This window comes from Carassius auratus, chromosome 7 (assembly GCF_003368295.1).
Source record: "Carassius auratus strain Wakin chromosome 7, ASM336829v1, whole genome shotgun sequence".
NCBI classification, from domain to species: Eukaryota; Metazoa; Chordata; class Actinopteri; order Cypriniformes; family Cyprinidae; genus Carassius; species Carassius auratus.
Genome location: NC_039249.1, coordinates 16,729,969 through 16,746,911, shown reverse-complemented (window position 1 = coordinate 16,746,911; position 16,943 = coordinate 16,729,969). Strand labels below are relative to the sequence as shown.

At 36.2% G+C, this 16,943-nt stretch overlaps 1 protein-coding gene across 1 annotated transcript in view; it reads left to right on the top strand.

The window, feature by feature from the left end:
- The window catches only part of fbxo3 (F-box protein 3), a 28,628-nt gene continuing 11,685 nt past the window's right edge, over window positions 1-16,943 (top strand). Inside the window, exon 1 of the mRNA XM_026267669.1 lies at window positions 1-141. Coding sequence (XP_026123454.1) covers window positions 50-141 — 92 coding nt within the window. The 5' untranslated portion in view covers window positions 1-49. The remainder of the gene's footprint in view (window positions 142-16,943) is intronic.

The window sequence follows — 16,943 nt, the reverse complement described above, 5'->3', positions numbered from 1 at the left end:
TGTCGTCGCAGTGAAGGGGCGGGGCTTCAGTTCTGCATTCGCTACAAAGATGGCAACGTCCATAGTGCTCAGCCTGGATAACTTACCGTCTGATCCCTTACTGCTGGTGCTGTCATTTCTGGACTTCCGTGATCTGATAAGGTAGTTATTCAACTCGAGCCATTCTGTCAGTCTCTGCAATAAAAGTTTCTTGGTCCGTGTACGTTTTGATAGTTTGTTTTCCAATTTGAAATGAAATAAGCAGAAACGAGAAAACGGCCCCTTTATTCGTTTTTCGTTTTTTTTAAAAAAACGAAAAACGAGATTTCGGCTTGATTTTTCGTTTTTTAGTTCAGAGGCATAAAACGAATAAATGACTTCAAAATTCGTTTTCCACATGTGGGCGGTCCTAAGACGCCCCCTTCCGCCGATTGGTCAAGCAAATCTGGGCACGTGACGTCATCAGTTGTCGCTCAGGTCTGTTCAACAAAATAATAGTCCTCTAACGTTACTATGGCTACCGATTCTTAAACTGTGCAGGGCAGGTCCTGTTGGGCTTTCTTCTGTGCAGCTTTACGCGTTTCACAGAAATCAGAAATATTAAATATTAGTCTGCCACCAGCCCGTTTTATTTAGCTGTGCGGAGTTAAATCTGTGTGGTGAAGCTGCGCTAGACAGCGCCGAGCGGGAGAGGATCAATGACCAGTGTTCGGTCAGCAGTCAGAAACTTGGGGGACTTACCGATGATGGGGAAATACTTTTTTACTGAAAATGACCCGCGAGTATGATTGACAGGACGATAGCGGAGACAATTAAAAGCGCAATATAACTTATGTTAACAAAAACATAAATATATATTTTTTAATATAAGTGACTTTGTCTTTGTTTTAACCAAATAATTGTGAACCACTAACCGAGCCTTCATTTTAAAGGGCGATTTCCAAATATATTTTATTTATTTGTTATAATATGGGTATTTTATGTCATCCGTCTTATTAGTTTGATTATAGTAGGCTACACGCGATGTTTTTTTATTATTATTTATTGTACTATTTTACTGTTGTTTTTTAATTAAAAATATATCATAACTTAAAAAGATCAAAATCTACAGAAGAGATTAACAAATAACATTGGTGTTGTCATAAGTTAACTAATCAATGGGAAAATGTCCTCACCGGCACAACCCTATTCTTAATGTTGGCTACAAGTTACAGATTTAATGTTGAGCTCATAATGTTAAGGGCTTCTTAAATACCATTAAACTCGGTTGAAGAGTCAAAAATTATGTGTTAATTTACTGTAGATTTCAAGCTGTCATTAGTTGGTGACCCGGTGTAATTATAATAGCATAAATAAAAATACCTTTTTATTACATAGAAAAATGATTCTATGTATGCCAATAGGCAAAACACATCTGCTTTTCCTCTAGATCACTTTACAGTGTGATGGAAATAAACTTTTCTTAAAGCGTGTTGTATATCGCCACAGCTTCATTAGCACCCTTCGATAAAATGAGGTTTCGTGAAAAAAATGCGAGCAAATGTCGAATTGTGTTTTGAAATTTAAATCAACAACGTAAGAGGCTTCATGCTGACTGATGAACAAACACCCAGCTTTGCAGTATAGGTGGCACAGAAACAGCATCTGACCTGGCATTTAGATGTACTTTACACACTGTCTATTGCAGCTCAGAGGAGGCACTGTGAATTTACATGGCAATTTCATTCTAAGAGGCCATTAAATGTGAAGTGACAACATGAAACACTACTTACAATATATATTAAAAAAAACACCAGCAGTTGGTGGCAAGTCACCCTGATAATGATTAACCCTTGTGCGGTCTTCGGTCATTTCTGACCGGAATATTTTACGTTTTGAAATGTTAAAAATCACAGCTTCATCGGAATGATATGAAATGCGGTGACCTTCATGGCATTTGGGGTGTGAACACACAAAAAAATTGAGGGCATGATTCGAACAGTCTAAGTGGGCGTAAAAAAAATAGTAACACTCATGGTCTTCGGTCAAAAATGACCGTCCATAGGAAATGAATGGGAAATAGACAAAAATACAACAATTCAGAGAATATTTGTGTACACAATCTACAAATCGATCACAAAACTGAAAAAAAGTGCACAGCAGTGAAGGGATAACACTATAAAACATCAAGAGTGTGATATTGACACATCCAATCACACACAGATGCACACACACACACACACAAACACACACACACACACACACATACTTACACATAGACACCTATGAACTACTGTGTCTGTAACACAGAGCAAAGTTTTGAGAATGTGAAATCCATTCAATAATTCAGTCATAATGCAGAGAAAATCTAACAGCAGTGAAGGTATGACACTCTAAATAATCACATACACACACACACGCACACACCTATGACCTGCTGTCTGTAAAACAGCGATGAGAAGCAAGCGCTGCCTCTTGGGTTTGTCAGTGCACTTAGAAACTCAGACTTGGTCCTTTGCACCATTCTGAGGATTCTTATTTTTTATTTTTTTGCAGGAGCTCTGTGCCACTGAACAATATGTTCAGGTTTGATTGCAATCATAATGCAAAAACTTTAATGCAAATAATGCATGAAATCATTATTTATAACAGAAGAAATATAAAAAAATATACAAAAAGTACTCTTTAGAATGTATTAATATATATTCAAGTCCACTACTTAATATGAGTAAGCAATTATGTCTAAAAACAATAAGGGAATTCACAAGCCTCTCTATAGATTCCTATACTGGTAATAAGTGGTTGCACCATGCACTTACATGTTTTTCTTTCTTTGCTCTGACCAGGTGGCGCTAAAAAATCTTCAAAAAAAATGTATTTGAAAGGCCTAGTCTCTGGTTTAATCTGAAATACAACATTAATTCGAAAATAATTTAGAAAAATTAGAAAAAAAAATTATGTACTATTTTCTATGAGAAAAATTGTTTATAATTATTGCATAAATATGAATTAATACCTTAAAATTTTCTCAAAATACAAAAGAAAAAATATTATTGAATAAAAATATATTCCACTGATTTTACTGGGGGGCAAAAAAGTTACATTTTAGGTGTCCGGTCACTTATGACCGTGAAGACCCTGAGTGTGACTCCCAAATGAGGGCCGCACAAGGGTTAAATACCAATTTAGGCTCGCAATAAGCAGATTACATAATTCTACCATGCAAAAAATAAAATATATGTGTGTGTGTAAAAGCAGGAAGTCCAGTCCTGGCTGTATAAACAAACAATAAAAACTAGAAACAGTGCATGCCATCAAGAACATTTTTTATTCCACAGGAACCTGATCCAGTTCACTTTGTAAAGGATACTCTACTTTAAAATAAATTTAATGTCATCATATACACTCACCCTCATGTTTTTTCAACCCTTTATGAATTTTTCTTCTGCCGAATAGATAATAAAATATATATATTATTATTATATATAATATATATCTTCCTACTATGGAAGTCAATGAGACCAGAAACTGTCTGGTTACTGACATTCTCCTAAATATCTTCCTTTCTATTCAGCAGAAGAAAGAAGTTCATAAAGGATTGAAAAAAACATGAGGGCGAGTATATGACGACAGAATTTATTTTAAAGTGGAGTATCCTTTAATTCAGAAGACAGTAAGGAACACTTAAGCATGAACTCGAACAAGATCAATTAGTATTTTTTAAAGCATTTTGGAACTCTTCTTGTTGGAAATTGAAAACCCGTTCAAAAAGAGATGCAATGTCAGGACACTGCCTCTCCACAGCAACCTGGTCCTCTGGTGACCGAAATGGATTCTGCACAAGTTGAAACTTATTGAAATTTAAACAAGATTTTTAATTGCATCCAGGGCACTGGAGAGACCAGCAACTTCAGTCACGTGGTACTCTTCGGAGCGGCATTTAGGGCACTGGGCAGATGTTGCCTCCCATTGGTTGACGCACAGCTTGCACCCCACAATGCTCCTGCAGCATGATGTAAGCACTGGGTTTTCCATAATTCCTGGAAGAAAGTGAAATGGTGCAAAACATTAGCAACAGACACCAAAACAGCTCACCACAAGTTCAGTCGTGGTTAGAAAGTAGAAAACAGTGCTAGTTTTTTTTTAGGAAACCCTTCCTTTTACAAACCAGCCATACATTATCATCTTGTAAAGGAGTTCTGTCACTGGTTCCCATACACCTGGAATTAACATGCATTTGTGATAATCACTACCAGATTGCAATTGAGCACATTTTACATGGCCAAAAGTTTTAAATTTTTTGTTAAACTGTGTCGTTCACGTTACACGGCAACAGCTTTTTGAGTGCCTGAAAACCAGTTTGAATGTACAGTTTTGTGACATAGTGTGTAAACAAAACCATGCAACTGAAAATGGCATCATGCACATTTATGGTCAGTCTAAAGCAGTGATCTCAAACTCAATTCCTGGAGGGCCACAGCTCTGCACAGTTTAGCTCCAACTCTCACCTCCAAGAAAGTTTGTAGTAATCCTGAAGACCTTGATTAGCTGGATCAGGTGTGTTTGATTAGGGTTGGAGCAAAACTGTGCAGAGCTATGGCATTCCAGGAATTGAGTTCGAGATCACTGGTCTAAAGGGGTTTCGTCAAATATTGGCCTGGCAGCAGAAAACGGCACTTTTAGTAGTTTTGTGGATCGTTTTGACAATGGTGTCATCTATACGCGGAAGAAAACTTCAGTTTAAGCATATCATTGTGTTGTAAACGTAACTCAAAAGATCAGTTTAAATATTCCCAATATGTCGATCCAATTACAAATACTGAAGCACATGTTAGGAGGTTGTCGGGGGTAGATTTAGATCAGAGAAGCATTTTAATAAAGAATTTCCAGACAAAATCCACATCAATGCCAAAATGAAGCCCAATGTGATAAGGATCCACCATATAATGCTTATTAGATAATTATAACATTGTGCAGATTTACTGAAAAACTTTATATAAAAAGACAAACAGGCTGGTGTGTGGAGCCAAGTCAATTTTCATACCAGTGCAAATTGAACATGAAAAAGTTTCCTTTAGGGCCGTCCCAATGGTTCTTGTCATAGCTCTCTCTGCACTGGAGACAATGCTCTGGATTTGCTGGGATACAGCCTCCAGTCCCTGGGAGGCCTCCAATAATTCTTCTACTTGTTGTTTCAGGTCTTGCAGTGCAGAGGTGTCCGGATGTCTTCGGCTATGAGGAAAACAACTTTATTAATGAAATCACATATACACACACACATGAGACAGTTAAGTGTCAAATTTTTCATCAAATGTATGAAACCTGTATTTACCTGTTGGAAACCATAAGTAATAAGTGTAAAGAAATGCATTCCTCATGATTTAGTTGGTATTGTTTAACCCCAATTTAGTAAATAATGATTCCGGTTGTTGGGATTACGTCAAAGGACATACAGATAGGGGTAGGCAAAAATCAAGAATTTTTTCTTCTCTCCAGAAAAAAAAAAAAAAAAAAAACTCATGTTGGTTTTATTATTTTTCAAAGGACTGAGCAGTACAGCAAAACCAATTTCCCCCTTTTCAAATTATTTGGAAGAATGTACGTAATCAAATATTTGCTGGTTCCCATTGACTTCCATAATAGAAAAAAAAAAAAAAAAAATACTATGGAAGTAAATGGAGACCAGCAACTTTGTCAAATATAATGGTCCAAATTTGTGAAAATCTTTTTGGTTCAGCATAAATATATTAATATGGATTCAGAACATGTGAGAGTGAATTCTCATTTTTATAGTTGAGCTATCCCTTAAAAGGTCAAGCAGCAGGACATTTACTGCTTCCCCTTTAAGACTCACAAAACATCAGATGGAGTTTTATTTTATCCCAACCATTTACTTTAGACCAAACCAACAGTGTTTGTGTATTTGGCATTATTAAATGTGAAAGGGAGATCCAGTAATCAAGTGCTATTTGGCAGTCTTTTAGGGTGCACGCTTTGTGTAAACATTTCAGAATAACATGCGGCAAGGCTTTAAAACTAATGCAAATAAACTTTAGTGACTGCAAATGAGTGCAGCGTTACATGCGTAACACCGCTGTGGTAAAGTGTTATTTCAACCAAAAATGAAAACGCAGTAAATACTCACCCTCATTTTGTTCATCTTTGAAACACAAATTAAGATAGTTTTTTATTAAATCGGAGCACTGGATCACTCCTCTATAGGCTTCTATATAATTAAAACTGGCCGGCCCAGAAAGTAAGTAAAAAGTAACTTCAGTGGCTCAACCTTAAGTTATCAAGCAACTAATAATTTGTACAAAAAGAAAAACCAAATAACTATTCAACTATTCATTTTCTTCAGGTTAGGCCTGATGAGAGAGTTCACGAGAGCAATGACGCTTGTGCGAGAACTGAGAAGATGACGTCCTGACATAGCCCTAAGTGCTACAGTTCCCAGTTTTCGCACATGCGTCGTGGCTCGAGAACTCTCAACAGGCCTACATGTACTGACAAACTCTGTAAAATTGATTCTCACGGCAACTCATTTTGTGTGATCAAACACAATACAGATCACTACAATCTATGATACATAGTTTTATTTTTTTTATTGTGATAGGGTGACATTGTTACATCCCTAAAGGTTACCATTTGATGCATGCGATATACCACACTTCATAATCTCATTACCTCATTTGAGCCCTCCTCAGCTGCCACTGCCTGAATGCAGCCCTTTCCACAGCATGAAGTTTCCTTGAATTCTGCCTCCAATAACACGAACCTGTATTGACAATACTGATTAAAGTCTGGATCATCACAATTGTAGAAAGGTAATGAGAAACCAAAATCATATTTACCAGTTGTGCCTTCTGACTCCAAGACCTCATTACCTTGAGCATCAGTAATAACATAAGTGTCACTGTTACCCATTGCCAGTTTAATTTTGTCCAGCATGCTGGGTACATTTGCTTCGGACTCTATGAAGCGCACCACCACAACTCTGCTGGATTCAAGTCGCCCGTCTCGGATTTCTGACAGGTGTATGGATCTATGAAAAAAAAATAATAATAATAATAAATAAATGCACTGTGCAAAGGCCTTTAGATGAGACTGACCAAATATCATGTTGATCTGATTAAAAGTCTGGGAAGCATTCGTTGATGATGCCTCGAAATGGCCAAAAATGCAGAGGAAATTCAAAATTGCTGACATGATACACGAGCCTACCAAATATAGTGTACATAAAAAGTATTGCGTGTGGTGTTTTTTAAATCTTTGTAGGTATGGAGCAAAAACAATTTTTTCCCCTCTCCACACCCAAATCTGAAATCTAGGGAGAGCAAAAAAAGGCAGCACTGAACATTTTGGTTTTGGTTCAATACCACAAAAAAAAAAAAAAAAAAAAAACACACACACACGCTTCCATGGTGTAGCCAGCTGCGAACGTTCCGGAAGGGCAGTCAGGTTCCCCCGAACCCAAGTTTCTCGTCAAGAAGATGGGGTCAATTGCGTTGAGACCAAAATGAACACTCACATGGTTTCTAGAGTATACGGTTCTCATAGCCTAGAATTCATTTACACCAAAACTGACATTGCAAAGGTTACAACTTATGCCATAGGTGACGTTAATTGTAACACTTGCTTGAAAATATTTTGTGTTGAATACAAAGAGTTCAGAACTATTCTATTTAGATACTTGAGGTGGACATGGTTTAAGCATCCATCTACAATGAAAAGAGATCCACCCCTCATTTAACCATCCTTTTATTTTGTATTGATTCATTTGGATGGATATTTTAGAAAGGGCTTGTCACAGTAATGACAAATCATAATCGATAATTATTTCGCCGGATACTGTATTAGTCATTTCGATGGATAGAACTTACATGGTTTCATAATAAAGAAAAATAAATACATTTACCTTTGATATGATCTCACAGTACTCGCTCTCGGTGGCGGGGTAAAGTTAAAAGCTTGTGTTGGTGAGCTGGACGGCGACTGCATAAATGCAAAACTGCGTTGAGGCGTTGCTAGAGCTGGCCTTTCACCCCCGTGGACCTCGTAATGGCCCCTGTCATCCAAATCTACACTGCAGAAATCGCCATTGTCCAATGGAAACAAAGCTACATTGGCCGAGTCCGTTAAATAGAGATTTGCCGTATCCACCTATAAAATGTAAACCAAACATGCATGATCAAATTAAGTAGGCCTCAAACGTCCCACGTGGCGTGTCGCATTTATCGCCTCGGATATGTTTAACAACCAATTAAACTCCATTGGCTTATTGAACACACCTGGAAAATCCTTGCGATTTTCTCGGCCCGCATGTCCTCCAGTTTCAAAGATACTCTTTTATTACCTTTAAACAAAAGATAATTCATCTTTGCAAGTAAGTAATTAACCCTCTATAGCAGATCCAATCTGGCAATGAATGGCGATGGCACTTTATCCAAATGTAATGGAGGGGCGGATGGATCTGTATATGGACCATACATGGATACTTCCGATAATGACAAGTGCCGACAATAGGCCTACTAACGTGAAGGTCGTTTTTAAAAGAATTGGTTATTTATTTTGGTTAGCAAAGCTTTTTCAAGTTCAAATAAATTATTTAAAAAAAAAAAACTCTTAAGAGTTTTTTTTAATGGTAGCCTATTGCTTTACGTAGCCGAACCCAGGCAGTAATCAGCTAAAGTAATTATAGTTCCAGAAATCGAGTATAACGGTATAGGCTACAATTTTTGTTAGAGGACATGGAAGACAATGACACTGCTTTTGAATATAAGTTGCATTGAAGCAATATAAAGTGATAGCATGTTAACTTCATATTCCTAGAGTTTCCCATATAATATATAAATAGAACTGCAGATTAGGCTATTTATCTGTTACACGATCACATGTTAATAAATTAAACGTGTAGCCTATAAGTGATGCAGGTTTACTTATCTAGTGGGACAAAATAAAAAAAAAACCTAAAAAACAAAATCACCCTTACTAAAATAACCTATGAACCCCATCACCATGACCATATTGACCATATCATGGGAATGATGATTGTCATTTCATGGGAATGATGAAATTATGCATGGCATATTGACAACATGCAGGACATTACATTATATATTTTTCACTTGTGCTGCAAGGACAACTAACTGGAAACATGGGACAGTAAATAGTAAACCAAACGAGGAGTAACAAGCTAGGAGAGCAACAAGGGACAGGTGAATGAAAAATAAACACATGGGAAAACTGGGTCAGCTGAAAATGAGCAAACAAAAGGTGAACACAATGAAACAAAGACCAAATGGAATCTGGCAATGTGCACCTCATGCAGAAATAAAAAAAATGTACAAGAAGGAAAGTTGTCTTCCTGCAGGGTTTATTTCCTGCAAATGACAAATAACTTAAAAAAAAATGAAAAATAAACAAATAAACCAACAGGTTTTGGATTCAAAAATAATGTAAAGACAGTAAAAGTCTGATATTTTGCAGTTTTATTTTTGTTTAATTAGATACAAGTACAACTACTTTTTATATAATAGCTGTTGGCAGCAATAAAACAAACAAACAATACATATAAATAAATAAATAGTATTACTAGTTGTAGTGGGTAAGAATATTATAGGCAGTAAACAACCATTACTCACCATTTCAAAATTATAAATGTATGCAAACATCCAAGACATTTCAACATTCAAGAGGTGAGTATACTTTTTTACCATAGATATAAATAATATGTCAATCCAGCTTGTAAACCCATTACCCTTTTATAAATGTTTTACCCTTTTGATAACACAATGCTTGACATTCTCAGCACTGAATCGCAAATGCAAAGCAAATGGTAAACATGCACTACTGATTTTTATCCTTTCCACTGGCAAGGAAACCCTTGGTTTTCAAGACTTCACAATTAAATGATTAAAGAAAATAGTTAATTTCTGTCTTTTTTCTTGGCCCAAACCACAAACTGCCTAGAATAACATGCTTTGCCCTCAGATTAGGGAGGAGCTTGTTGATTGTGACTTGATCTGGCCAGATGTGAAAAGATTTTAAAACTGAAACACATTCAACCTTCCATGACAGTGGAATATTCATCAATTTTGGGTCATTTTGTGCACCGAAAGATTTGTAAATAGTGCCACCAAATATGTTTTCAACATTTTGTGAGTTGCACTTTGTCCTTGACCATTTGTCATCTGGTCTTTAAAACTGTCACAGTGAAAGGATTTCATGAACTTGTATAAATTATCTGGAACAACATTGGTTGAATCAGGACAGTGGAGACTGATAAGATCAAACAAGTCACTCGAAGCCAGTTTGGATGTCTGAGGCTGTCAAGTATGCAGTATAGGGATTCTTCATTAGTGTTTTTGGCATTTGAATATATTTTTTCCACGCTGATACAACACTCTTTCTCATATGCTTCCCTCACAAACGGCACTGTGGTTTCTGCAATCTAAGTATTGCACTAATTGAGACATAAGAAGTGTGTGCTTTAAAATAAGTATAAGACTAGATAGACTACACAATTATTAAACTGTATCTCACATGAGTCTCTGGAAAGTTCTTCAAAAATCTTTTTAAATCATTACCCTCCTCATCAGCAGAAAAGCTTTCCTGTCAGAAATGGTGCATTTATTTCACATTAAAACAGAATTTATGAACACAAATATTTACAAATGTATGCATAAAATAGCATGTTTTTTTAGACACCATTTGGGTTAGTTTTAAGTACTTTTCACTTTTTAACTTTTAAATTAGCTGAAAAAGGAACATCTGCACATGACAATTTATAAGCACAATTTTAAGAAGATTAACTTTTGAAAAACAAAACCGTATTCTCACATGAGCATATCAGGAGAGTTCTAGATTTTCTGACATCATCACCACAATCATCACTGAAAAATGTTTTCTTGTAAGTATGAAATAATACACATACAGGGACATGACATGGCTTCTTGACTGCATATGGACATGAAAATTTATAACCGAAAATTATTTTAGGCCAAACCTGGATTACTTAAATTATATCTAGAATAAGCCATGACTTCAGGCACAGTAAGATTTTTACACGAGACAAGCAAAACTCTTTACTTCCATTTACATGCAATTTTCACCATTCTGATTGTTCACTAAGAATTATCTTATCTTTTTTTTTTTGCCTTAAGAAAGAGCAGACTTCTGGCTTATTTGATTAATGTATGTGGATATGTAATTCTCTCTCTCTCTCTCTCTCTCTCTCACACACACACACACACAATATCTTGAAACATTTTTTATTCCCATTCACCGCCGTGCATAGAGCCTATTGGGCTCCACTTCGCTCTGCTCTGACAGTTATAAATTGTGAAACTGAGCTGCATATTGAAAATGAGCTGAAAGTATTGAAGGAAAACTGTAGGAAAGAGTGATCAATTTTTTTTTTTTTTTTTTTTTTTTTTTTACGTTTTACGCATTTCAATTCCATCAAGTTGAATTATTTCTTATTTTCGTTATGAATGTTACGTTTCAATTATCAAGGCGGGGTTGGCCTCAACGTCACAACTCGACGTAGCCTAATTAATATTTATCAGTCGTGGTCGTCAGATTTGGCGGTAATTTCGTTGATGTGAGTTGAGTTTTCTGCTGTGGCATGGAGTCAAAACTGGACCCGTACTTAGATCTTATACAAAGAATGATAAATGATGGACGCACGGACGAGCAAGTGTCAGATTTTCTTCGATTTGAATGTGGCATTTCAAGGGGCGCATCAAAAGCTAACATACGCCGCTTTTGTGCTGAACGGGGGTTAAAGAGAATCCGTGTACAGGATTCCCAACTAGAGGTAGATGTTGCAAAGGCAATTACTGAGGTAAGCAACATAAAACAAAATGTAGTATGCTGTTACTTATGGCTTTGCATTTTCATAATCATGAACCAAAACGACCAGCTACAAGTAGACTGTATACCTGACACTAATTATAATTTGCTTTTTTTATATTTACAAGTTGCATATCAATGATAGATAGCACGTATGTGTATTATTATTATTATTATTATTCGTTTAAAAAAAGAAAAGTTGAAGCAGCACCACAACCCTTACGAAAAATAACCATGGTTTTATTATAGTAAAACCGTAGTAACCCATGGTTTTTTGGCATGTTGACTACCATTTGTATAACCACAGATTTACTACAAATACCATGGTTAAACTATGGTTAATTTAGCAAAACCATGGTCAATTTTTGGTTACCATGGTTTAACTATAGTAACCATGGATTTTTGGTTTTATTTGTAGTAAAACCATGGTTAATTTTCATAACTATCAAGTATGCGTGTAAACTCCGAATTCCTATTGGCTGAAGAGCAAAAGCCTATGTGTCTACATTTTGAGCCTTTCTCTGTGTAATTTTTACCACTATTCGTTTTAGTGGGATAAATTTGTGATCTGCAAGTTAATTATTTTTAACATTTAGACTGGACCAACCTATGGAAGGAAAATGATGACTGGGTACCTGGTTTCAAAAGGAGTTAAAGCGTCAGAAGGCAGAGTGGGACAATTGCTTCGAAGCATTAATCAGCCCTATCATATAGCTCGATACAATGTAGGTGTTGTAATATTATATTTTATATATGTGTATTATATTTGTATTCTGGCAAAATGTGTTGTCTACTATTTAAGTTGGTTTAAAGGAACACTCCACCGTTTTTTGAAATAGGGCTTATTCACCGTCTTTCCTACATTTAGACAGGTGGGCAAACGCATTTTTGTCAAAGTGTATGCGAACTGTCGTGGAGCAAAGGCAAATTTTGCAGAACTTCAACGACTAGTTATGATTCTCAACCCTTTTGCTTTTTGCCTCCAAGAAACTCATTTGTCACCAGACAGTCCTTTGTCTTTGAAAAAGTTTGTTAGCTTTAATGCATATGGTCCAAACATACATCAACCTTTTGGTGGCTCAACTATATTAGTTCAATTTTAAATCAAGACATGATCAAGTTGTCTTTACTAGGTGTAGACTGGGGCATTCAAGACTTACCCATGGGTTTTTATTAATAGGCGAAGTTCCTCCTTTATGTCTTTCATGTAAAGTTCCTTTGACTATTAAGCATATTTTGTTGAATTGTAATTTTTATGATGTTGCTAGAAAACGCTTTTATTCAGAAACAGTAAAAGAAATGGACATGCACTGAGACAAAAATACATTTGCCCACCTGTCTAAATGTAGGAAAGAAGGTGAAAAAGCCCTATTTCAAAAAAAGGTGGAGTGTTCCTTTAAATGGCATGCATTAAGGCGACTACAAAAAGAATTCTAACATTAATGTAAAATTGTAACAGAGAAATCCTGTAAAATTGTGTTGATGTTACATGATATTTTTAGTGTAGGGAATACATATTCATCACTGTCTCTGTAATTTCTTTTCTGTTTTTTACATGTGCATGTAATATTTTGACTACAAAGGGATGTCGGAACATAAATCCAGTGCCTTACAGCGCTGACTACATGGGTCACAAATTACACATAGACCAAAATGAGAAGATGGTCATGTTTGGTGTGACACATGTAGCAGCTATAGATGGATTCTCCAGTAAAATTGTTGGACATTCCACTATGCCAGTAAAAAACAACTTGGTCATATATCAAGATGTTTACAGGTAACTTGACATTTTCTTGTCTGTGTATTTTTTATTTTTTTGGGGTAGTTTGATATGCTTCCATAAATTTACGATAATCTGGGCTGGATTTCCAGATAAAGCTGGATTTCCCAAAAGCACGTTTGAATTTAGCATTGATGCACTGAACGTTCAAATCAAATTGGTAATGTATGCATAAAAAGAGTTCAAATCAACCCTGTTTCAGGGGTGGAGGGGGAACAAATTGAAACTGAGGGGGCATAAATCAGATTTGTGGGGGCAATGCCACATTTTGGCCCTTGTGTCGGGCCAACAAGATCTAAAAGCTGCTGAATTTGCTGCTGTGCAGGCAGTTTTATTTTTTAATTGCTGCTTCTGACATAGTAGCCAGTGGACTAAAGTTTTTACGACTGAAACGGAGCACATACACTAAATGGCTCTGCAGAAGGTGCCATCTTTGATTTGGCACAACTATTCTCTGTATCTCTGCCATAGCTTGCCTTTAAATAGACTCCTAAGCCTTTACTGCCTAATGGTTTGCCAGCTGATGAAGTATGGACCTTTTAGATATTTAATTAAAAAGATAACAACCATCAGTGTAATTACAATTGTATTCTTTGCATGAACAAAATTAATTTAGCCTAATTGATCACTAGTTTTATTACAATTTCAGAATTATATTCATATAGGCAGAGATGTAAAGAGGCTTTTTGCAGTGGTGGCCATTAGCAGACTGGCACTTTCAACAGTGATAAGGTATAGATAGCTAAGAGTGGTCCAGACCAACCTTACAAACGAATGTCTTACAGAAGGTATACTTAACTAAGAACTTTTCAGGAATCACGTATTAACATTAAAGTACAACTTAAGGACAAGGTATAGTTTAAGAAATCCAGCCCTGTAATGAAGCCCGTCTTAACTATGCATATATTATTGTATAAAAGGAAATTGCAGATTGTAGTCCAGAAACAGGCCATAATCATATTCATCCAAAACTTTTGGGAAAAAATAGGAAGTTAATGAAATAAAATTTAAGTTCAATAATAAATCCCAGTTGTTTGTTTTGTTGGTAGAGGACGTAATGGATAAAGATCATAAACTTAAGTTAATTCTCGTAAACTTGATTAAACTGTTATCTGAGCATTTGCCCTGAAAAATGTATCATATTCAAACATATTGATTAATGTGTATTTTGTGCATAGTGTACCATCTAACCTATATGAATATGCCTTTGTTGTCTTGCAGAAGTGCTGTGTTAGAATATGGCATTTGGGACCAGGTCAGGGTGGATCATGGCAAGGAGTTTTTCTTGACACTTTTCATGCAGGAGAAACTGGCAGACCACCGGTACAACACAGAAAGGCAGCCATATCGGCAAACATCCTCAACTAAAGTTAGTGTGTGAATGCTCCACATTTTAGGTTGCAAAAACTATGTTGTTATTTTTATAGTAAAAAGATGATTTAAGAAGAAGATCATATAACTTCTTTTTTTTATTTTTTAACTTGTTACAAATCATTTTTCATTTGGAATTGTTAGGGTTGCTGGGAGAAAAAGGGACCCAAGAGCAGATTCGCAGTTTGCCAAAATTTATTGAACAAAAACAGGCAATAGTCCAAAAAGACAGTAGTCCAAAACAAAGGCAATAATCCAAAACAAACGCTGACAATCAGCAACCAGGGAAGGAATCCAAAACTGGACTGTGTACGGGACTGGGTACACCAAAAAGACAAAAAACAAGATTAAATGAACAAACAGGGCATGACAACTAGGCACAACTTGAGCACAATAGTTTTAAGGACAGTAGTGAAACGGATGGTAGCCAAGACACACTGACAGAGAAGCACAGAAAGAGAGAAGCATAAGTATAGAAGAAAATCAATGTGAAATTGAGAGACAGGTGTGTGTGTGTGTGTGAGCTGGAACACTAATTAGGATGAAGTGCAGCTGTGAAGACAGAGTGAGTGGAATTAACCACTTAAGACATAACACAACAGAAGTCCTGATGATCAAACCAGTGTCCTGACAGGAATATCCACATTTTTAAAATTAAATCCAAATATAGTTTTTGTTTTTGCATAAACTAATTACAAACAGAAATCTAATATTGTTAAAGACAATTTATTAATTTATCTCAGGAAAAATGTGTGATCTGTACAGTGTAGTTGGATTAGGAGCAAAACATTTAGAGCCCACAGCCTAAAGCACAAGTGCTACTCTTCAGCACAATGGTAACCACAAAATGCAGTCACAGAAACAACTCTAAATGTCCAACATAACTGAACTTTACACATTATCATAAACTATCAGCAATGTTCCCTGAAAAAAGCATCAAATAACCCTAAATTTACTCTCCTAATGCAGTCCCTGGCAAATCATGCTGGGAAATACACTGCACATGGCAGCGTTTAGCATCGTAAGCCTAAGTAGATCGTAGAGCCTTTGCCACCATGGTCTCTACGATCAACTTAGCTCACGATTATACATGAAGCCCTGGGTGATGCATCTGTAGCATGCTTTGCCAGGGACTGCTTTAGGAGAGTAAATTTAGGGTTAATCAGTAAAGGGAAAGATTTTGGTAGTTTGTGTCAATGTTTAATATTCAGAAAATCAAAAGGATCTGCCGCCCGCAGTTGATTTTGATATTCTAGGTATTATCAAATTGCCTGAGTTTTGAGAACGTAGCGGACGTAGAGGAGTATAATGTAAAAGGAGCTCATTCAAATACTGAGGTGCTAAACCATTCAGGACTTTATAAGTAATAAGCAATATTTTAAAATATATACAATGTTTGATAGGGACCCAGTGCAGTGTTGACAGGACTGGGCTAATATGGTCATACTTCCTGGTTATAGTAAGGACTCTGTCAACTCTGTCGATTTTTTCAGTCATAAAATTTTGTGGTTACCATTGTGCTGAAGAGTATTGCTGTCAATTGCGATTGTCACTTTGATTGAACTCATGAGCAGGTGCACGTGTCGAATGTGTCCATCCTGAGCAAGCATTAATGGAAATTGTATGTTAAGTCAATGTAACTCAATTAAGTTATAATGGCTTTCCCCTGTTTTATGTTTCAACAAACTGATTGAAGTAGGTCACAACGACTACATTAGAATTTCTATGTAGAATCAGGTAGAAATACCTCCTTAAAGCAACCAGATTTAAGATCCACTGCTCTAGAGGTCCAAGATTGTATGTAATAAACTAACTTCCCTAACTGTATGTAGCTGTTGTGCTAGTCTAATTGTTTTCCTTTTTTTCCTTTTAAATAAACAGAATCACACAATTGAAAGAATATGGCCTGAAGTGAATAACCGAGTGAATTATCCAGTGAAAGGTGCACTTATGCAATTAGTGAACCAGGAGGAACTGG